The sequence below is a fragment of the Magnolia sinica genome, chromosome 6 (assembly GCF_029962835.1).
Source record: "Magnolia sinica isolate HGM2019 chromosome 6, MsV1, whole genome shotgun sequence".
Taxonomy (NCBI): Eukaryota; Viridiplantae; Streptophyta; class Magnoliopsida; order Magnoliales; family Magnoliaceae; genus Magnolia; species Magnolia sinica.
In genome coordinates, this window is record NC_080578.1 from 71,112,280 (window position 1) to 71,137,395 (window position 25,116).

General features: G+C 39.9%; 1 protein-coding gene across 5 annotated transcripts in view; it reads left to right on the forward strand.

The window, feature by feature from the left end:
- Positions 1–25,116, forward strand: part of LOC131248849 (lysine-specific demethylase JMJ31) — a 126,452-nt gene that overhangs the window by 38,404 nt on the left and 62,932 nt on the right. For all 5 annotated transcript variants that reach the window (XM_058249328.1, XM_058249327.1, XM_058249326.1 and 2 more), the window contains exons 6-8: positions 9,845–9,971; positions 11,127–11,199; positions 11,341–11,457. In XM_058249328.1, coding sequence (XP_058105311.1) covers positions 9,845–9,971; positions 11,127–11,199; positions 11,341–11,457 — 317 coding nt within the window. The remainder of the gene's footprint in view (positions 1–9,844; positions 9,972–11,126; positions 11,200–11,340; positions 11,458–25,116) is intronic.

Here is a 25,116-nt window from a genome sequence, read left to right on the forward strand (position 1 = left end):
AAAATCTTCAAAAACATATATTTGCCCTGTAATGTTGATTAAAAAGTATGGAAAACCTGTATTTGCCCCATAACAGACAATTATGGAGCTGTTATGGCCTTTATAGGGGACGTAACGTGCCGTTAATAGCAATTACGAGTCATTTTTTTCCATAACGGCTGTTACGGCCGTTACAACCCCGTAACATGTAACGGTTGCCACTTTTACCTTTACTTAACAACCTTTATGGCACACGATGATTTTGACAGATCATTTTAGAGCATGATCACAAAAATGAAGCAAATCCAAATCTTAGGTGGACCATACCACGAGAAACAACTGTGATTGAATTCCCACCAGTAGAAACTTCACATAGGCCACCAGAATGTTTATTTGCCATCTAACCTATTGGTAAGGTCACAAAGACCTAGTTGAAGAGACCACACAAATATCAGTTTGATCCAAAACATTTGAGCCCGTGAGAAGTTTTTAATGGTCGATTGCCACTCTTTCCTGTATTATGATTCACTTGAGATTTTGATTTGCTTCATGTTTGGGATCATGCCCTAAAATAAGTTTTTGAAACAGATGGATGGTGTGTATATAAGGCACATAGATCACAATGGGCCTCATGTTAGGGATCCCACCCACCTTGGTGGATCCGAAGATCCACCAAATTTGTAGCCGCTTCATACAGTGTGCCACACACCACCCTCCATGTGGTGTGTTTACGTCACCAAATTTTGCAAGCCCATCAGATCCGGAGCTCAGGTGGACCACACTACAGGAAACAATAGTGATTGAATGCCTGCCATTAAAAACTTCCAAAGGTCTACTATAAGAAGATCCCTAGTGTTTATTTGCCATCCAGCCCATTGATAAGGACAACTAGAGCTGGATGATGGGAAAATACAAAGATTAGCTTGATCCAAAACTTTTATGGCCTACAAAAAGCTTTTAATGGTCGTTTACCATAATTTTTTTGTGGTGTGGTCTACTTGAGATTTGGATCTTCTTAATTTTTGAGATAACGTCATAAAATAGCTGAAAAAAATGGATGGACGACATGGATATACAACACATTCATCATTATGGACCCTACATGGTAAGGGTAAGGTGTTGCCTATGTATTATCTAATCTACTTTTCCAAACACATGATGTACTTCTTCATGTGAGAACTATTGTCATGCCTGGTTAATCCAAACAGGCTTGTATGTTGCTTCAATACCCAATAAACCCCACAAAACACATGATGTGACAGGCGATTCACTCACAACAATACAATATGGGCCAAACCAGCAATCCAAACATGTCCTAGGAAGTTTTTAATCGTGGGTGTTCAATCATCACTATTTTCCTCTGGTGTGGTCCACTTGAGATTCAGAATGGCCTCATTTTTGGGACCATGCCCTAAACTAAGTTGGCAAAACGGATGGACGGTGTCGATATACACCACATATATCGAGGTGAGCCCCACGGTTAGGGCCCCACCCACTAAGCTATTACCCCGCTTCATCTAATCCATGCTCTTGGAAGGGACCTTTGTAAACCTTAATGGGCTAGGTTGGGCTGACAGGCCTTTGGACATCATAGTCCAAGCCCAACCCGTTTATAAACCGGCTTGACATTTAAGCCCGAGCCTGGCTGGGAAGCCCGACTAGCCAACCTAACCCATTAACACTCCTATTAAAAAGGGGATTGGAAGCAAAATGAATTCAACCTAATTGTCACAGTACACGGGCACATGAATAGTCAATGGGCACAGGAATTGTCATCAGAAATCCTAACTCAACGATAGATTTTCAACCACAAGATTTCACATGTAGTATCCACTATAGCTCGATATTCAACCTTATCACTGGATCTTGCAATAACAGTTTGCTTCCTATCTTCCATGTACTAAGATTTCCTTAAAAAAAGTACAATGCCTTGTTGTAGAACGACGATCATTAAGAGATTCTGCCAAGTATACATTTGAATAACCTTCAATATTTAGACGATTATGACAACTAAATAGAATGCCACATCTTGAAGAAGACGATGTAGCAAAGTTTGCGCAAGCAACTTATAGATTACTGAAGACAGGTGCATGCATAAAGTGGCCTCCTAGACTGACTTCATGAGATAGGCCAAGACGACTAATAGTTAACAACTAACTAACTAGGCATTGATACATGCAAGGATCATCAAGAAGCTTCCCATCATCTACCCAAAGTTCTTATTAAGCTCTAATGGGGAATTAAGGGGGTTTGACACCAAGATTTTTTTTTTTTTTTTTTTTTTTGAGAGATTACAATAATTTATTAAGAAGCCCCCCAAAAAGCGAGAAAAGAATACGGCCTAACATAAAAAATGAAAAAGAGAAAAGAAGATTAATAGCCCTAGCTAGGAGACTTACCAGTCATATAGGAGGAAGCTCCAGAGTCTATGACCCAGGAGGTAGGAAAGGATAACGCAAGAAGAGAAGTACCTGACTGGGCCGAAGCTGCGTGAGATGGCTCAGGAATATCAGGAACGTGAAGCCGCATAAGGGCATCATATGCAGCCCGAGAAATGATGAGAGACTCCTCTGAAGTAGACTGCTCAGCTGTCCGGGTGGAAGACTGTCTCAGGAGCAACTGTGGGTGCAACAGAAGTAGCGGCAGACGTGGGACGACCATGGAGCTGCCAGTAATAATCAGCGGTGCGATTAGTTCCACCGTAATGTGAACAAATGCGGGAACCATCATGTCCTCGTCCACATCCACGTCCACCACGACCAGGAAGACTATGATCGCCACGACTGCGATCGTTCTCGCGGCTTCTACCATGACCACCAAAGCTAGAAATGCGTCTTGAACTCAAGGATGGCGGCCAAGAGATGACTGATCGCCAGCAAGATGTGCCGAACACTCTGGTGGCACAAATGAATGAGAAGGAAGAGTAGAGACAGTAGCACGCTGACACATGGCATAGACTGTCGTCATTGAGGGAAGAGGATCCTGCATAACAGCCTAATCTCAAACATGAAGATAATCGGAATTCAACCCAGCTAGGAACTCCATGATACGAGTATCATCCCACTGCTTATGGGCATGTTCATGATCCTCTTTACATTTGGAAGAAAGAGGCTGATACAAGTTCAACTCATCCCACATATCCCGAAGTGTCGAATAGTAATTTTTTTTAATGATCTTGGGTATTGTTGAAACCAACCAATTTCTTGACTAAAGCTGGAATATTGGTGAAAAATTCTGAGATTCCGAGAACATATCATGAAGCGTATCCCAAATGCCTTTAGCCGAGGATAAAAACATCACTGAGAACTTGGGGGATTATCCAAAATATTCGACAATTTCTCACGGGCTCCTAAGATCACTTTTACAGAAAGTGCCCATTGAAGATAGTTATCACCATTCAACTTAGTGGAGGTAATTTACAAGGGGTTGGATTCAAGAAACCCTATGCCAAGAGATGAGGGCCCTTTATCAGCCATAGGAGAGTCCAAGAGAGATAAACCTATGCCAAGAAGGATTGATTCAAACAACTCTATCTCACTCAATCCTTCAAGGTAATAAGAGATAAAACTCAAACAAATAGCAATGATCCAAAATAACACAAAACTCAGTCAAAAACAGGCCAATCGAGTGAAAAACAGCCCAGCCGCACGTCCATTTAAGATTAAAATCCTCTCAAACATGGATCTTAGGTAAAAATAAAAAATAAAATCCTCCATGGGTAGCTTGGGAGGAAGATTTCGATCCATCTTGAGCAAAGAAACCAAAGAAAAGCTTACCGATTTGAGGTAGATCGAAGAAAAACGGAAGATGGGTCTGATTTTCGAATTTCTCTATTTCGCACAAAATACCATGAAAGGAGGTCCGGAAAATTTAGAAAAAATCATGACAAATCTTCTAAAATCAAGATCTATCAAACCCCTAAACTTTTAGCTTAAACGGAGTCCATGCGTCTGTACAATGCTGACGTCAGCCATAGGGTTGCTAATGTCAGCAAAGTGACGTGTTGCCTCTCAATCTGTTGGATGTGGAATGCCTGGATCTATGCTTTGATAACAAGTAGAGAATGGTTTAATAATTATAATGTGAAGAAAAGAGGAGAAGATTGAGAGAGGAGGAGGAGAGTTTGGGAAAGATGTTGTGTTAGGCTTGCTTGTCCTAACACAATATTTTAGTATAATAGAGCATATAGTACACCGCTAGAGAAGAGGAAAGTGTGCAAATACACTTACACTAAAAGGGCCAAGGGCCAAGGGCCACTACTATACACTAACATTCTTTATACTCATCATCTACCCAAAGATCTTATTAAGCTCTAATGGGGAATTAAGGGGGTTTGACACCAAAGTTTTTTTTTTTTTTTTTTGGAGAGATTACAATAATTTATTAAGAAGCCTGCCAAAAAGCGAGAAAAGAATACGACCTAACACAAAAAATGAAAAAGAGAAAAGAAGATTAATAGCCCTAGCTGCATTTACGTAGAAAACCAAACCTAGAACAAAGCCCTTTAACTTTCCTAATAACCTCTGCCATTGAAGCTCTCTCACTCTGAAAGCAGAGGCCATTACGAGCCCCCCAAATAGCCCAAAACACAACGATGATGATCAACCTCTACAACACTGCCTTTGGCATCACCCAATCAGTATGAAGCAAAATCCCAAACTTTACAAACAAAAGGGTAATGCAAAAAGAAGAGGTGGTCAATCATCTCCGCATTCTCTATACACATCAGGCAAATATTAGGGAGAATTAAGGGTCTTTCTAGAAGATTATCGATAGTGAGAACTATCTTCTTACCCACTAGCCAAACAAAAACCACTACACGAGGAAGGGATCCATAGAACCAATGATGGAACGGGTGAGGAAGGCCAAATATGGGAGGTGGTTTGCTAATCAACCTGAAAAGCAAGCGAATGGATAATTTGCCTGACAATGCGCAATCTAAATAATTATGTCCTCTTCTTGAGTGGAGGGGATTATACTCTTTAAGCAATCAAGTAACCAGACAAACTCCACAATCTCCTCCTCCATCATATTCCTACAACAAGGAGGATTCCGAACCATGGAACCCCCACAATAGGAATAACAACCAACCATAGCAATGAAATGATTGGGAGCAAGGGGAGCTACCCTAGGGAAGGGATCCTAAAGTCCACGATCACCCCACCAAATATCCACCCAAAACCGATTGTGATGCCCGTTCCCAAGCGAGAAGGCTACCTCTTTATGAACCAATGATCTGTTGATGCAAACGCTTTCTAGACGCTAGAGGCTCTATATAGAGAGGAACTCTTCACAAACCACTCTCCCGTCTGCATTCCATATTTGGTAGCCACAAGCTCTCTCCAAAGTCGCCCTGCTTTAGTGCTAAATCTCCAAATCCACTTCCCAAGGAGACCCAAATTCATGTCACCCAAACTTTTTAGGCCGACTCCACCTACATTAAATGGCTTACACACCTCTTCCCACTTGAGGGGATGAAACTCCCTCTCATCCTTAGCACCTTTCCAAGCTTATCCAAGGCTGATTTAGGACATTCAAGAAAAAAAAAAAAAAAAAAAAAAAACATAAAATACACGGGCATATTAAAGAAAGCCGCTTTAATTAAAGTCAATTGGTCTCCTAAAGATAAATAACAATGTTTCCAACTCGCTAACTTCCTCTCATTTTTTTCCATCACCATATCCCAAAGGTGTTTAGCTGGCTTTCTATGCAAAGGGGCAACCTTGAATACATCGAGGGGAACATCCCAATCTTGCACCCAAAGATACTAGCGTAGCACTGCATGTCTACACTACTAGCATGGACTCCCAACAATTTTGTTTTGTCAACATTAATCTTTAAGCCTGAAACTGCTTCAAAATAAACAATGAATTTTCGTAGATTGTCCACTGTAACCACATCACAATACAAAACAAAAGCATGTCATCTGCATACTCAGTGTTCGAATTATCTCCGATATTATCTTTATCTCCAACTCAGCGATATTGATAACAATTGTAGTGATACCGATAACCCTGGTAGTATCAGAAATTCCAGGTATTAGTAATGTATCGCTAAGTATCGCCAACGTATCAATATTGCTAATGTAATTGTCAATATTTTCAATGATGTAAATTCTAGCTGTCGCTTGTATTGCCAATTCACCAATATCGCCAATATTTTCGACATGTAAATTCTAGGTTATGGTTGTATCATAAATGTATCAACGATATTTCAATAATATCACCAACGTATTGATATCATCAAAATTTTGTTTATTAGAAAGAATTTATTTCAATTTTTTTTTCATGGGCACATGGTTGTATGTAGTGTTCAATTTGTCATTGATAATATTGATAATATATCAATATTATCGATATTGCAACATGCGAGATAATGAGACCACAATCTTTCGTTTCCTTTCCAATTGTTGATGATTTCTTGGTGAAATATCATGTGTTGTTGATATTTTGCAATATCAATGGATGTTTGGATGGTTAAATAGGCCAGATGGGATGGTTGGATTGATTTCTAAGGCCCCATTAAATGGAAACTTGTATGTATGTAGTCTTTTTTGCATTTTTTAAAATTTCTAAATATGCAAATATGTACGTTTTAACATCTCTTGAAGTTTGGTTGAAAATTCCACCATTTTTGCCATGTTTCCCCGCATTTCCGGTTATCAGCGCTATCATCGGCGATATTGATATTGTTTCCGTATCCCTGGCCAGTGAAACTTGTACTGAATACCGATACTTCGAACATTGTGCATGCTAAAGATGAATAATTTGGAGCCCACCTTCTGAAGCCTTAAACCCACTAAATAAACCATTCTCCTCCCTTTTATGAAGCATCATACTCAACGACTCCCTAATAACGATGAACAAATAATGAGATAGAGGGTCCCCTTGCTTGAGACCCTTGGATGTCTTCAAAATAACCTTATGGTGAACCATTAATCGAGATAGAGAAAGAGGTAGATTCCACGCATGACCGGATCCAGCCCCTCCACTTAAGACTGCTCCCCAATCTCTAGCATATAATCTTAGAACGCCCAGTCTACATGATCATATACCTTCTCAGTGTCAAGCTTTCACACAATATCACTTTTCCTCTCCTTATTTCTGAAATCGATGCATTCATGGGCGATAAGAGCACTATCCAAAATCTATCTACCCTCAATAAAAGCTCCCTAATTATAGGAAATGACCTTCATGAGAACTCCTCGAAATCTTGAAGCAAGGACCTTTGCCCCCCCCCCCCCCCCCTTCAATTTAGGGATGAGGACGATAAAAGAGGCCCCAAGCCACTTGAAAGACGCCTTCACTAAAAAAAATCCGAGATAAAGTCCATCACACCCTTTTGATTAATTGCCAAATTTTTTATCGGGCCTTGGGCCTTGTCCCGACACATCGATTTTAGAGTAACTTTAACCTCTTCCTCTGACACTGGTGCTTAAAGCGAAAAATAAAATAAAAAAATTTCGATGTCAATTGATGGAAAACTCTTAAAGTTGTCCCACTGTGGCCTTTCCTGTTGGTCATAAGTTATCAACTTTTTGTAAAAATGCACGATGAAGTCACAAATCTTTCTCTTGTCTAAGGTCCTCAATCCATTCACAATCAAACTAGATATTTTGTTTCCCCAAATTTGAGCACTAGCTATACCGTGGAAGAAACGAGTATTGTTGTCCCCTTCTTTGAGCCACACCGCTCTAAATCTTTGATGACATCTAATTTTCTCTTCTTTAGACCAATTAACATAACTCAAAGATAAAGCTGCCCCCTTATCTCTATCTCCCATCGACAAACTGCCACCCTCCTCAAGATCTAAATCATGAATCTCTTTTGCATTTTATCAAAATCTTCTTCCTGAGCTCCAAGCACGTCCTTCTTCCACAAGTTAATCTTATCTTTCAAAAGCTTTAGTTTCCTACTCATCTTGAAGTCGGCGTAACCTTTTACTACAAAGGAAGATCACTAATTGACTACTAGCTGATCAAAACCATCAATTTCCAACCAAGCTAACTCGAACCTGAAAGGTCTTGGGCCCCTATCCTCTTTATCCACCTCAACTCTTTATCCACCTCAATTACAATAGGTCGATGGTCTAAAACAGCAACCCACTCCTTAAATTTGATCCCCCAAATTGACTCTTAAAATACCTCTATTCACCAATTGTGGCTTTGATTCTTGAAGAGCAATGATGTTTGCCTTCGATTTTCTACACAATTTCCTAAGCTGGCTTTGCCTGAAATAATCATTGGTCACATACTTTACCTGTTCTCGCCCTCTTTCCTCCACTCGCTTTGCCTGCAGAATCATAGTTAATGGAACGTTCGAGATTAAGAAGTTCCCTCCTCTAGCCCTTGGGAGATTTCGTACGTTTCAACGCCTGAATTTCTTATTGCTGCTACACACCTCTCTGCCTTAGACAAATTGGAAGAAAGCATGAAGGTCCTCATCCTAAACTCCAAATTATAAACCCACCAAACCTCTCACCCTCTCCAGAATATCCTTAGCCCACCAAAATTGTTCCTTTGTGGTCTCTTCTGCCCCCCCTGACGACTTTTAGACTTTCTTCATCCTTGTCTGATTCGGCCAATTTGACCATTGGATTTGATCTTATTATGTATAGTTTTTTTTTTTTTTCACAATATTTTTATCCCTAAATGTGTAAACATGTCTTTTAACATCTTCTAAAGTTTCACTGAAAAAATCCACTTTTTTCTCAACGTTTCCCTAATGTTTCCCTCAGTCCGTGATATTTTTCCGAGTATTGACAATCAATATTTGAAGTATCGGCATCGTTACAAGTTTTGTTGGCCGGGGATATTGAAACAATATTGATATCGCCCATAATATCGCCGATAACCAGAAATGTGGGAAACATTGGGGAAACAAGGGGGAAATGGTGGAAATTTTTAGTGAAACTTCATGAGATGTTAAAATACACATATTTGCATATTTAGGAATTAGAAAAACTACAAAAAGAATGCATGCATAATAAGTTTCCATTCAATGGGGGCATAAAAGCATGTGTTGTCTTAAGAAATTAGTCCAACCATCTCATCCATCCCATCTTTCCATCCAACCTTCCATCCAAACATCCATCGATATTTCGGAATATTGACAACAAATGATATTTCACCAAGATATCGTCGACAACTGGAAAGAAAACAAAATATTGTGATCTTGATATCGCCCATGTTGTGATAACGATAATATTGCGATGTTATTAATATTATCATCGACAAATTGAACACTTCATGCAACCATGCACCCATAAAAATTTTGAAAAGAATTTTTTTAAAAAAATAAACAGATTTTTGGCAATAATATCGAAATATCGCCAATATACTAGCGATACAAACGACATCTGGAATTTACGTAGTTGAAAATATTAGTGATACATTGGCAATACAAGCGACACCTAAAATCTACACAATTGAATATGTTGGCCACATCGATACATTGGCAATACATCACCGATGGCTGGAATTTCTAATACTGCCAGTGTTATTGGTATCGCTGAGCTGGAGATAATATCGGAGATATTTCAATAATATCAGAGATAATTTGAACAATGTCAACGATAATATCAGCGATATCAATACATGTTTCCTTATCCCTAGTCTTCAATACATGCAACAACACCGATACTTTGAACACTGTTTGGTGCTTAATCAATTGTGGATCTTGGAAATCCTCATATGTTTGAAATGATGTTGAAATTTCTAACTTATATGGTGTTCTTATTTCTTTTTGGGTTTCCATTCTACCTTCTTTGATCTTTGCTTGATGGTGCAGCTTACATTTCCCTTGGTTGATCTGTTTGATGGTGCAACCTACATTTTTCCTTAGTTGATCTTTGCTTGGTGGTGCAGCCTGCATTTTTGGAGAGATCGCCATTAGCATCTATTAATTTATGGATGAACAATGCTCGATCTAGGTCTAGTACTCATTATGATCCCCATCATAATCTTCTCTGTGTCGTTGCTGGATGCAAACAAGGTAAAACATTTTTATCTTAAAACATAGCTATTCCTTTCTCCATTTAATTGCAAACTGGAGGGTTTACCAGTGGGCATCAATGTTTCCGTTGATACTTTTCTTGATGAGTGGTGCAAAAATATATCATGTTTGTAGTACCTTATTTCCTGTCCTATGTTTCATACCTTTTCACCTGCTGTCTCTTACAGTGATTTCCACCCTTCGGTTTTTGTGTCTGTGGAACAATCATTTATAAACTGAGAGACTTGAGGTGCTTTCATTGGCATCGTATGCGAGCAGTCTTCTCCGTACGTGAACTTTGCTATGGGACCAAAAAACGTTGAAGAATCTAATTAAAAAGCTGAACTCTTATTAGTGATGATGTGACTGTTCTGGTATTTAAGTGGTTAGCTCTTTTGTAAGTTTTCAAATGAGAAGTAACTATTTTGAACATAATTTGATAATCTTATTCCTGGAATTTTAGGAGTTACTAATAGGAATTTCATTAGTCAGAGCATAATACCCCTTCCCTTGTGTTCTTTCTTTTGCATGATTCATTTGGTTTTCGTTTTGTAATTCCATTTTGATTGATAATCCAGTGCTCTCCGAGCATTTTAGATTATAGCGTCCCTAGTTGCGTCTGGACACTTGGACAGCTTGGTCGATCAATCTAGACTGTCAAAAAAGATCTGACACATATTTCATGGGTTACCATTGAAAAATCTCCCCGATTCTGTCATCTGATCCATTCGTAAATTGGCCTTTTTTTGTGTAGCCATTTATTTTTTCAAGCCAAGGATGGGATGATTAGGATTGTCTGATAAAGGTGATCCTTTAGAACCATAAACTATCCATGATGTCTCCATTAAATAAATGGCTCAAATTGGTATATGGACCTGTTTTCATATAAACGTTAATAACCATTCATTTTAAAGGCTATTGATTAGTTGATTAGAGCATCTGGTAGGTATGGGTTTTGCATGGTAGCTGTGAAATATGTGCTGGACATAATGGACAATCCATATTTGATTGAATGGACTGTCCAAGTGTAAAGATGCAACTAGGAGCATTATAACTGCATGTTCTAAGTTCACTTGATCATCCTCTTTTGCCTTACTGTCCCACCAAATTATCAAAGGTAATCATCCTAACTGATAACTTGGTGTTTCTTCTCAGTTGTGTTATGGCCTCCCTCTGCAAGTTCTTTTCTCTATCCGATGCCTATATACGGAGAAGCTTCCAACCATAGGTATGCTATTCGTTTTAAACTTTGTGTATTGTATCTTGTTGGCCATATGCCTTTCAAAATGTAACTAGAACTGGGAATAGCTTTTGGGCTTCTCACTTCCCTCACAGTACTAATCATCTAATAGTTCTATTCTTTTCACAGCTCTGTTGACATAGAAAGTCCTGATTTTTCAATGCACTCAAGAGCTAAAAACTCCATGAATCATTCACAAAAAGTCATTCTGCAAGCTGGCGATGCGCTATATATACCTGAAGGATGGTAAGGGTCTTGGTCTTCATTTTTTATCTTAGTTTCTTTCTCTTCATTATCCTTGAAATGGTAGTGTGCTGCAATCGTTTTTACTTAATGTGATTTCGTGTACCTTTAAACTCTAGAGCTCATCATCATAATTGTTGTTGTTGTGTTGTTGAGAGAGAGAGAGATGAGGGGGGGAGGGGGGGGGGGGGGGGTGTGTTGGTTTGGGATTTGGATAGGCAATTATTTGATTCCTATGCAAATATTTTTATTTTGGCATCTCCTGAAGTTTCATTGAGAAATTCCACCATTTTCCCCATGTTGTCCCAATGTTTCCCTCAATCAGCAATACATTTCTGGGTATCAGCAAATACCGATGCATGTTTCCATATCCCCAGCCAACGATACATGTAATGATACCGATACTACGAACACTGATTGCAATAGGGTTTCTCTCTTTGACCCTAAAGGATCGTACCAAACTGCCAAGTTTAGGCCCCACCTCAACCATGGACCATCTGGATCGTTCCAAGCAGATTCGACAGTCTGGATTGTTTTGAGTTTCTCACTTGCTTGGATCCACTGAATTCAACAACAGAGCTCATCCCGAGGCGGGCCATGATTTCACACACCTGGGGATTAAATTTTAGCCCTGACAGGCCCATCATGCCGGTCTACAACCCAATTGTTTGTCTAAAATGTAGCCAATAACTTGCAGCGTACTTTTGGGGCATGAAATGATGCCGAAATGATGTGAAATTCATCTACATTTAAAAGACCATCGTGTTAGCTTTCCGACAGTCTGGATTGTTTTGAGTTTCTCACTCGCTTGGATTCACTGAATTCAACAATAGAGGTCATCCCAAGGCAGGCCATGATTTCACACACCTGGGGATTAAATTTTAGCCCTGACAGGCTCATCATGCCGGTCTACAACCCAATTGTTTGTCTAAAATGTAGCCAATAACTTGCAGCGTACTTTTGGGGTATGAAATGATGCCGAAACGACGTGAAATTCATCTACATTTAAAAGACCATCGTGTTAGCTTTCCAATGAGCTCACGATCGCATAATTCCAATACCTTTTGATTGAATTACTACTAATTTTGTGGACACCTATATATGGATATGATTGAATTTCAATGTTAAGCAAGATGTTGATGTTGCATGGTGGGCCCCACTGCCTTTGATGCTTGGTGGCTTGGTTGTCAATGTTTCACCACGTGATGATGTGGCAGAAAATAAGGGGACAAATTCTAAAGTCCATTCATGTTGCAACTCCATTGATGCTTCTGAATATCTATATTGGAGGGCGTATCAGCTTGTTTGAAAATTGATACAATACGCAAGGTGTACCGTTGCGGTAACAGTGGGCATAACAGTCCCCACCGACATGGATACGCCCCGTATCGGCTGATTTTATTTTATTTTTGTTAGAAAAATATGGAAAAATATCCAAATTTTTTGGAATATTCTAAATATTTCAAATATGCATTCATTTATAATTTTGAACATGTTTATGGTGGTGTAACGGTCCACTCTTTGGTGAGAAGTTGTATCGGGCTATCTGATGAATTGAATTTATGAACCTGACAACCTGGAATTGACTACAAAACTCATATATTTAATTTTCTAACTATCTAATATCAATGATAGATATATTAAAATGAATTTAATATCAAAATATCTTACATGTGTAGGTGTTTGCAATTATTTTTCATAATTTATTATATATTAAGTTATTAACACACCTGAGGAGTAAGGTCTCCAGAGTCCAGACTTGCACAGATTACAATGTTCATTCTATTTTAAAGTCTTCAACATGTCAGAGACTTCTCCTATCCTGTGATTCTTGACTCTTGTCCTGTCATCCTCAAGTTAAGAATATAAAATAAAATAAAATTAGTAGTGTCTGATATACTCCCCTGCAACTTGATTAAGGATTACTTAATTGGTTGTCAGAGGAATTATTTTAAGTACAAGTTCGACAGTATCAAGTGTGTGCTTGCTTGGTAAATGTGTGGGTAATGGACGAATGGGCATATAACAATACTTATCTTAATAAAAATATGTATTACTCGCACCGTGACTTACCACCAAAATGAAAACCTGCTTTGTTGTGGTTGCTCGACCTCCACGTCATCGTCATCATTAGGCTGCGGCTGTGGAATAGGTGTTGCATATCCATAATATCCACTGCCAAAGGGAAAGACTAGGTCAAGGAAATCAGAGGATGACTGATCCTGACTAGGCAACAAATCTGACCCCGAGTAAGGATATCCACCAGTGCTCGTCGAATAGTTGTATTGGTGCCCGTACTTAGGTTGTTGGGAATCCTGAGATTGAGAGTAAGTTTGTGATAAGTAACTTGGATTTGGATCTGGATAAGGATGACTACTACAACATGAATGTGACGGAACATGCTCATTATAACCATAATCCCATTGGCCATAAGAATATCCATCATAATGCTCGGGTCCATGGGCCTGCTAATGTTTCGGACCTCTTGATGCACCACTAGACCTAGCCTCCTCCTACTGACCGTATCGTTACTTAGTACACTCATAAGTTCAACCTCGTGTACCTCCTTGTCGACGTTCATCTGCCTCGCGATTTCTAAACAGTTGTATGGTGTGCTGAGCAACACCAGAAGTGCCAGCATCAGGGGGGTCATCACCATCCTCTACTTTCTAGAGTCGTATATCTATCCAATATGAGGAATATCCGATCCAACCGAAAGAGCTATATAAAAGCTCCTCTACTCTTCATGCGCCTATTTTCCCAGATGAGCCTCCCATTTGATCAATCGGAAATCCTCTAGTTGCATGATGAGAGAGATGAACCGAGAGGTGAGGAGACCCGTGGGGGAGGAAGGAATACACACCACCCTCGAATGGAGGAGTATAATGATACGAGATAATCCTGACTTTGCCTCTATAACTGGAAGGGTCACCGTCCCAAACGATCGTAGTGGAGGAGGTGAAAGAAATTTTATAGAATGATGGAGGGGCAACATGATCATCCGACTCGGTCTCACTACTACTATTGCTCGTACTCTTCCGTTGAACTTGAGCCGGACTTTGCATGAAAGTTGTCCCTCTTTCTAGGTCCAACACAGCTGCATGACTCTCTTGCTGCGCTGTGCGTATTATTGGATCATCAACTTCCAATTCTTCACTATTCCTCTTTAATCCTCTTTAATCTGTTTTACCCCTGCTTCCAACCAAGGTAGAAGCGGGTCGTCCTCATCATAAACATTGTCCAAGTTTATTAGACAGTTCTCCGTGTCACCGGTGCCCATAATGCTCCTATGATGTGGTCGCATTCTTATTATTTTGTAGCGCGTGAAGATAAGTCTATTCAACATTCTAGTCTGCATTCTATTCCTATTATTTGAATGAATAAGTACAAAATAACTCCAATTCCTTTCGTAGCTAGAAGAAGATGTTGTCTGGCTCAAAACTTTTACTGCAATTTTTCGAAGAGTCCGGAATTCATCCACAATTCGCCGGTTGCAACTTAAATATTGCATGTTGTGCAAGAGCATCACCAAAGCTACCCTGGCGATTTCCAAATGTATTTAATTCATTTAACACCTTTATTTGAATATCTAAGTCAGGCTCTAATCTTTTTATCACATTCTTTAGCCTGACATGAACTTCATTATCCGTAACAAATGATTGGGCATATCTGTACTTAGGATTTAGGTAGTAACCTGTTGCATGAAAATCATGGAGTTGTGTTGTCCATATCTTGTCGATCATCTTCCAATAACTCCTAGCTTGTACAATCACGTTGAATTGCCAACTTCGCCTTATCCATGACATCGTAGAGGAAGCCCATGGTAGGTGTTTTGTCGGTTTCAACAAGACTGAGTACCCTCATTAGTGGCTCCATCACCTTTAGGATTCTCTTGACCTTCTTCCTATATTTGTTGTCCCGTATGGTGTTCACAACTTCAACTAGTATCCCTGATATCTTCTCATGTTTTGTGTTAAGCCAATCTCGAAAAACGAACATATCACTCAACTCTCTCCTATGTTGGTGTAAACTCTCCAAGGCTATAAAGTTTGTTGCGAATTTAGTCTCATCAACTCTCGTCCCTTCGTGAACTTCCTCATTATTGTGATTACTTGATTATGGTTGTAAATAAATGTCGTCACTTGTCTTGCCCTTTCGACCATTTCCCTAAGACTCTTATTCTTCCCAATATCTTCCAATATAAGATCAATACAATGGGCATCACATGGGGACCAAAATATGTGGTCTCTTTATCATCAACTTATGTCCTGCAGCCTTATATGATGCTTCGTTATCTGTCACAATTTGCATCACATTCTCCTCTCCAATCTCGTCCACCACTTTATCCATTAGGGAAAAACTATGATTAGAATTTTTTGTTTCGATCGAGGCATCAATTGACTTATGGTACATAGTTCCCAAGTGGCAGTACACCATGAAGTTGATCATTCTGCATTTGGTTAGGCCAGTCCAACCATCGCACATGATCGTGCATCCTCTGGCCTACCATATGGGTTTGAAGGTAGACACGTATGCTTTCACATCCGCATACTCTGCATTTGTCTATTTACCCTTAATCTCCCTAGCCGTGGGAGCTTTAATTCCTTTACTTGCTTCTGCTGCTGCATCAATTACAACCTGCAAATGTGGAGAATTAGCCGCGTTAGGAGGTATGTTGGCATGTATAAATAACTTTGCCGCTGCCCTACCTAACTTCTCAATAGAAGTTCTACTCCACATTTGTTTTATCTTCTTTTGTTTAGTTGATTCTTTCCTAAACAGGATTGAATCAATAGAGGGTCTCCCGGGCTCATTTACTTCTTCGTCCAAATGTACAGGGGCATCGTGAAGATGCCTCCTGTCAGCTCCCAAACATACATCATAATCCACCCAACCTACCCTCACCCCACCCCCACTTGTAGATGTAATCGCACTCCCACTCCCACTGCTCCCCTGTATCACGTATAGATTCCCTCGTGCCAAATATGCGCCAACGTTCATCCTCTTTATGAACAAGACACAAGGTTTCTCTCCTAACCATAGTTACTTCCCGATTTGAATATTCGTCATAATCAATAACATCTTCATCACAAACGCCCATATATTTAGGACCAAACACCTCATGTATGACTGCCTCCAAAATATCATCTTTCTTCTTTTGCTCAGCAGCGTGTTTACCCTTCGACTCATCCAAACTGGCTTCCATTAAGATCATTATATCTTTTGGTACTCTAGTACATCCCGCAATTTTACCCTTTCGATGTGTCAGATGTTGTTTAAGACGCATAATTCCACTAGTTATTAGTCTGTCACAATAGTTGCACTTCATTTGGTGTTACCATCTAATATCATCACTTGTTGGCCAGACTCGGACATTTTCTTAGGTAGATATGACTTATGTGAGTCTACCCGATTCTCTAAGTTTATATATAGTTTTTATAGGAGCATGAATTAATTAATTTTAATATCGAAACTTAATGTAAATAGATTAATAAAATAAAGTTCGAACTTTTGAATCTAATCAATAAAGAAAAAATTATGTCCTAAACCCTAAGAAGCCCCGAAGCCTGTCCAAAATAAGAAAATATAAACATAAAGTCACTAATCCAAAATTCATGTATTCTATTATGATTAACACACCATATTCAACCATTAAAACAGAAATACATCGAAAAAAAATGATTTTTCATAATTTTTAAAATTTGGCCAAAAATAGTCCAAAAATAATATATATATATATATATATATATATATATATATATATATATATATATATATATATATGATGCAGGACATGAAATTCAAGTATGATGTGCAAGATGTTCAGGCTTTAAGAACACACTAGTTTAGAAAGAATTACAGAAAATTCCACATCCCACACAAAAAGTTTAAACACTCAATCAAGGGGAATCTTATGCGGATCCAGGCTTACACATGCTAGGGCCAGATTAATCAAAATTATAAAGCAAACAAGAATCAAAGGAGGGTAAATTCATTCACACATGCACAAAAATAATTCCCCCAATCCAAGGGATTCAGAAATTTCAATTCGGGGAACCCTATGGTTGAAGAAAGGGCATAAAATTGGGGATCTGATTAATTTAGGGTTAGGTTTAGGGATTTTGGGTGAAAGAAGAGTGAAAGAGAGGAAAGAGACGAACTAGAGAAGTACTGCACGTGTGGACAGCAGCAATGGCCTACACGCACGTGCATGCGATTCCGGCCGCATGTGTGTGGGGCCCACTATTCAGAAAAAGGCCACCTTAGCCCTGTTCGGCCAGAGATGGACTCCAAAACCCCCAAATCTCAGCTCGATCCGATACACGGTTTGTGCGTGGTGCTTCGTCGATGTATGCAGGACATGAAAGTTAAGTATGATGTGCAAGATTTTCAAGCTTTAGATCACACTAGTTCAGAAACAATTACACAAAATTCCACATCCCACGCAAGTTCAAACATTCAATCAAGGGAAATCTTATGCGGATCCAGGCCTACACATGGTAGGGCCAGATCAATTAAAATTATAGACCAAACAAAAATCAAAGGAGGGTAAATTCATCCACACATGCACAGAAATAATTCTCCTAATCCAAGGGATTCAGAAATTTCAATTCAGAGAACCCTAAGGTTGAAGAAAGGGCATAAAATTGGAGATTTGAGTAATTTAGGGTTAGGTTTAGGGATTTTGGGTGAAAGAGGAGTGAAAGAGAGGAGAGAGACGAACTAGAGAAGTACCGCACGTGTGGACAACAGCAATGGCCCAGACGCACGTGCGTGTGATCCCGACCGCACGTGTGTGGGGCCCACTATTCAAAAAAAGGCCACCTTGGCCCTGGTCGGCCAAGGGTGGACTCTAAAACCCCCAAATGTCAGCTCAATCCGATGCACGGTTTATGCGTAGTGCTCCGCTGAAGTTTCAGCTCTCCTCTAGGGCCAGATTTTGGAAATCTGATATAGAGAGAAAAACGGCTGCAATAGAGGATGGATTTGATGCGTAGATGATTGTAGGAGGAGAAATATGGATGGAAGAAGGTGGGGGCGAATCGGGATAGGTGTGGCTTCGCACCGCGGTAGTCAACCCTTCGAGTAAGGGAGGGTTTCGCACCCAATTGAATCTTCACAACCAGTGTTCGAAATATCGGTATCGTGTTACGTATCGCATTGTTGGGATACGGATACGTATCGGTTATCACATGGGATATATCGGTTGTATCGTGTAATGTATCGTTGTTGTTGGAAACATGGGGAAGCATTGAGAAATTGGTTGAATTTTTCGATGAAACTTCGGTGATTGTTAAAAAAGACATCAATATACACTTAAAATCAAAACATTACAAAAAACAAGTACACATAATAGGTTTTCTTTGTATGAGGTCTTAATCTATGCGTTGTCTAATTGAATTGATGCAAGTATATTCAATGTCTATTCATATAATTTATAAATGTAAGAAGACGTGTGGAAACACACGCATAATATTCATGAGCAAAAGAAGAATCACCAGATTAGGTTACAAACATTTTTAATGTGATGTTTGAACACAATGATTGCAAACGATTTGCGAGAAATTGGAAATTTTTGATTTTTTTTCAATTTTTCACAACTCGGCCCATCTCCTCCAAATCTCGATTTTTCATGCAAAACATGAAAAATCATGAATTTGTAACAATTTGACACTAATTTAACATGAATTACAGAAAATAAGAGCATCGAAATTCGAAAATGCTCACTAGATCGAACATGTGGGATATATCACACTACTTGTGTGTTTCATATCGCACTAATGGGATACAAGATATATCGTGGGATATATCGGCCGATATTGTCGATATTTAAAACAATGTTCACAACTCATAAATTTAGAGGAGCAGAAAAACGTAGCAATTTTATTAATCTTTATTGAGAAAAAAAGACTACAAGGGGTGCCTATTTATAATAAAACTCTATACCCCAAAACTCGCGCCATGTGGGCAACTTATTACTTGGAAACGAAGTAAAAAAAAAATAAAAAAAATAACAACTAATTAAAGCAATCTAAACTGTTCATGATATTCCTAATAACAATAATAAGTAAAACCCAAAGTACTAGATTAATTAGAATAGTGGGCCAAGATTATGAGAACCCATGGTGGGATTCATATGACTATCGGGTCCACTCCAACGAACCAAAACGTCGTCCTCTAACTAGGAGGCCCTCCCTGAACGTCATCATCGATCCAAATCGATGGTGGGGCCCTCCATGCGTACGTGTGCGCGTGCGCATGATGTCCCCATCAACTTTGATGCAGGACATGAAATTTAAGTATGATGTGCAAGATGTTCAGGCTTTAGAACACACTAGTTTAGAAATAATTACACAAAATTCCACATCCCACACAAAAATTTCAAACACTCGATGAAGGGGAATCTTATGCAGATCCAGGCCTGCACATGCTAGGGCCAGATCAATCAAAATTATATACCAAATAAGAATCAAAGGAGAGTAAATTCATCCACACATGCACAGAAATAATTCCCCCAATCCAAGGGATTCAGAAATTTCAATTCGGGGAACCCTAAGGTTGAAGAAGGGGCATAAAATTGGGGATCTAAGTAATTTAGGGTTAGGTTTAGGGATTTTGGGTGAAAGAGGAGTGAAAGAGAGGAAAGAGACGAACTAGAGAGAGAAGTACCGCACGTGTGGGCAGCAACAATGGCCCAGACACGTGCGTGTGATCCCGGCCGCGCGTGTGTGAGGCTCACCATTCATAAAAAGTCCACCTTGGCCCTGTTCGGCCAGGGATAGACTCCAAAACCCCCAAATCTCAGCTCGATTCGATGCACGGTTTGTGCGTGGTGCTCCGCCAAAGTTTCATCCCTCCCGTAAGGCTAGATTCTAGAAATCTGCTGTAGATGGGGAAACGGCTGAAAATATTGATGGATTTGCAGATGGAATGCTTGTCGGAGGATTGTTATATGTATGGAAGAAGGTGGGGCGAATCGGGATAGGTGTGGCTTCGCACCACGGTAGTCAACCCTTCGAGAAAGGGAGGGTTTCGCACCCAATTGAATCTTCACAACTTACAAAATTTAGAGCAAAAAAACGTAGCAATTTTATTAATCTTCATTGAGAAAAAAGACTAGAAGGGGTGCCTATTTATAATAAAACCCTATACCCCAAAACTCGCGCCATGTGCGCAACCAATTACTTGGAGATGAAGTAATAAAAAATAATTAATCAAAGCAATCTAAACCATCCATGATATTCTTAATAACAATAATAAGCAAAACCCAAAGTACTAGATTAATTAGAATAATGGGCCACGATCATGAGAACCCATGGTGGGATTCACATGACTATCGAGTCCACTCTAATGAACCAAAACGCCGTCTTGTAACTAGGAGGCCTTTCTTGGACGTCGTCATCGATTCAGATCGATGGTGGGGCCCTCCTCCTTGCGTACATGCGTAGGGGTCGTGCTTGTACGGTGATGTCCCCATCAACTCTCCCCGCCTACGAAGATTTCGCCCCTAGCGAAACAAAACTCCTGAACCGCTCCAAAATGTCAGGATCAAGTCTCTAAAGCTCCTCCTTAGTGAGCCACGTACTGTTTGAAGCTGGTCGTGACTGCTACTTAACCAGGTACTTCTGAAACCTGCCATTCGACATCGATATTATCTGATGGTCCAAAATATCCTCTATCTCCTCTTTGGGTGTGGGAAGGGTAGGTATAGGAGGTAGAGGTTAGGAAAATGGGTCGGGAAGGGTAGGTATGAGAGGTAGAAGCTGGGACCATGGGTCAGGAAAGGGCCATGGATCAAGGGAGAAGTCTGGGGAATCAGGATGGTTAGGCAAAATGTTGGACAATGCATCAGTGGCCTCATGAAATGCAACTAGATCCTCCACATTGAATGTGGAACAAATTCCCATTGAGGGTGAAAGATTTACAACATACGCATTGAGACCGTTTCGTTTTATAATTTTTAATGGTCCAGCGCTATGCACATGTAATTTACGAACGGCTCCCTGAGGGTACTGCTCTGGCATGATACGGACCATCACAAAGCCCCTTACATTGAATTCCTTGAAGCGTTTATGTTGGTCTGTAGAAAGTGTGTAATGTTCATTACTAGTCATAATCTTTTACCTAATTTCTTGATGCTATGAATGAATGTGATGCACAAAAGACTCTGCAGACTCTGACGGCCTATGGGATAGTGACATAGGGACAAGATCAATAGGTTTCCTAGGTTTATAACCAGTAACGACTTCAAAAGGACTTAGTTAGACTTGTGGACCTATCGATAGAACTATTAAACACAAACTCGGTTATAGGTAGTATGGTGTCCTACGTCCTGGTGTGCTATATATCTCTCATAGGGGGGAACTCATCCGGTAGATCATCAGGAAAGATATCATGAAACTCATCCATTATCAGAATGGCCTCAGTGGGTAACTCTACACTAGCCTTTGGTGCACTCTCTCTAGTCATAAGGCCGTACATATCGTACCACTTAAAAAGGTTGTCCATGTCTGCCAACCAATCTTGAAAAGCTTTAGGGTACAAGTGGTCATCAAACGTGAGGGCATCAACTCTAACTCCTTTGAGAAGTTGCGCATCGGGGTCATAGTGGTCTTGATTTACGGGGTGGGTGCACGGATGCGTGCCTATAACCGATTCCTTGGTTACCTCCATTCCTTGGTCTATCCTTCTGACCACCTGCTTGAGCTTGGGCATCTTCTCCAATGGTGGGGTTTGCCTTGGCGGAGGTCTCTAGTAGGGTAATGCGCACATCAAGCTGTTTAAAGCGTTGGTCCATACGTTGTTCCAATCGCCTACCTAAAGACTCAAACTGTTGGGTCTGCTTGTTCATTGACTCTTGCAGTTGCTCCATGTTTAGTGTAGGGCGCAAGCCAAAACCACGACCCGTACGTGCGGGCATACAACTACTAACTCAATCTAAGGACCTTCTATTACAACTATATGCTCCTAGATAGAACTAAATGCTCCTATAAGACTATATGTAAAAAACGACACAATACTAAATTTCCAGCAACCTATTTGCCCAAAAACATCTGTCAACAGAAAATCCAGCAAAGAGATTCCAATTTTCTGATAGCAGAAAATTCAGCAGCCTATATCAGAAATTATGGACCTCTAAACAACTCTATATGATGATACTTAATACATAATGGACACAAATAAACTAAACCCTAAACATGCAATGCATTTCCCTATAAGAACCCTAAGCTCTGATACCAAATTTGATGCAGGACATGAAATTCAAGTATGGTGTGCAAGATGTGCAGGCTTTAGAATGCACTAGTTTAGAAACAATTACACAAAATTCCACATCCCACACAAAAAGTTCAAACACTCAATCAAGGGGAATCTTATGTGAATCCAAGCCTACACATGCTAGGGCCGGATCAATCAAAATTATAGACCAAACAAGAATCAAAGGAGGGTAAATTCATCCACACATGCATAGAAATAATTCTCCCAATCCAAGGGATTCAGAAATTTCAATTCGGGGAACCCTAAGGTTGAAGAAAGGGCATAAAATTTGGGATCTGAGTAATTTAGGGTTATGTTTAGGGATTTTGGGTGAAAGAGGAGTGAAAGAGAGGAGAGAGATGAACCGAAGAAGTACCGCACGTGTGGACAACAACAATGGCCCAGATGCACGTTCGTGTGATCCCGGCCGCACGTGTGTGGGGCCCACTATTCAGAAAAAGGCAACCTTGGTCCTGGTCGGCCAGGGATGAACTCCAAAACCCCCAAAATCTCAGCTCGATCTGATACACGGTTTGCGCGTGGTGCTCCACTGAAGCATGTAGGACATGAAATTCAAGAATGATATGCAAGATTTTCAGGCTTTAAGATCATACTAGTTCAGAAACAATTACACAAAATTCCACATCCCACACCAAAGTTCAAACATTCAATCAAGGGGAATCTTATACGGATCCAGGCCTACACATGCTAGGGCCGGATCAATCAAAATTATAGACCAAACAAGAATCAAAGGAGGGTAAATTCATCCACACATGCACAGAAATAATTCCCCCAATCCCAGGGATTTAGAAATTTCAATTTGGGGAACCCTAAGGTTGAAGAAATGGTATAAAATTGGGGATCTGAGTAATTTTAGGTTTAGGTATTTTGGGTGAAAGAGGAGTGAAAGAGAGGAGAGAGACGAACCAGAGAAGTACCACACGTGTGGACAACAGCAATGGCCCGGCCGCACGTGTGTAGGGCCCATTATTCAGAAAAAGGCCACCTTGGCCCTGGTCGACTAGGGATGGACTCCAAAACCCCCAAATCTCAACTCGATCGGATGCACAGTTTGTGCGTGGTGCTCCGCCGAAGTTTCAGCTTCCTGCAGGGCCAGATTCTAAAAATCTGTTGTAGAGAGAAAAACGGCTGCAATAAAGGATGGATTTGACGAGTAGATGATTGCAGGAGGAGAAATATGGATGGAAGAAGGTGGGGGCGAATCGAGATAGGTGTGGCTTTGCACCACAGTAGTCAGCACTTCAAGGAAGGGAGGGTTTCACACCCAATTAAATTTCCGCAACTCAGGAATTTAGAGGAGTAGAAAAATGCAGAAATTTTATTAATCTTCATTGAGAAAAAAAGACTACAAGGGGTGCCTATTTATAATAAAATCATATACCCCAAAACTCGCGCCATGTGCGCAACCTATTACTTGGAGACAAAGTAATAAAAAATAACAATTAATCAAAGCAATCTAAACCGTCCATGAGATTCTTAATAACAATAATAAGCAAAACCCAAAGTACTAAATTAATTAGAATAGTATGCCACGATCATGAGAAGCCATGGTGGGATTCACATGACTATCGGGTCCACTCCAACGAACCAAAACGCCGTCTTCTAACTAGGAGGCCCTCCCTGGATGTCGTCATCGATCCAGATCGATGGTGGGGCCTTCCTCCTTGCTTAAGTGCATAGGGGAGCGTGCATGTGCGTGTTTTACTATGATTAACACATCACATTCAGCCATTAAAGCAGAAATACATTGTAAAAAATGAAATTTCTAATTAAAAAAAATCGACGAAAAATAGTCTGAAAATAAAAACAATTAAAAAAATATAAAATCATTAGCATAATCTGTTAAATGCACACTAATAAGTTCTGCTATGATAAACACATCTTATTCAACCATTAAAAAAAAAATACATTGAAAAGAATGTATAAATACCTATTTTTGAAGATTTTCCAAAAAATGACCCACGGAGCTTCGAATCAACAAAATCCTTAAAATAACTTGTTTTGATCATCAATTTCAAGCTAAGAGTGGTTGGAATTTGCAATGGAATGGTTTAAGGAGAATTTGGAAGAGAAAAGTATCAAAAAAATGTAAAAAACTGGAACTTAAAAAGCCAAAATAAAGTAGCTATTTTCTGACCATTATGGGGCAGTAATGGCTGTTATGGGCCGTAATGGCCGTTACGAGTCAAAAAGATGGGGGTCACCATTATGACCTCGTAACGTGTAACAGTATCGATCGTTACCGTTACGTATCGACCGTTATGGCCGATACGTAACCGATTTTGCATACCTTGACGATACGGGCATATTGTAATCTATATTATCATGTAGCAGCCCATATTAGACTGTACCGGTCAATTTTTTTTAAAGCCAAAAAGTTAATTG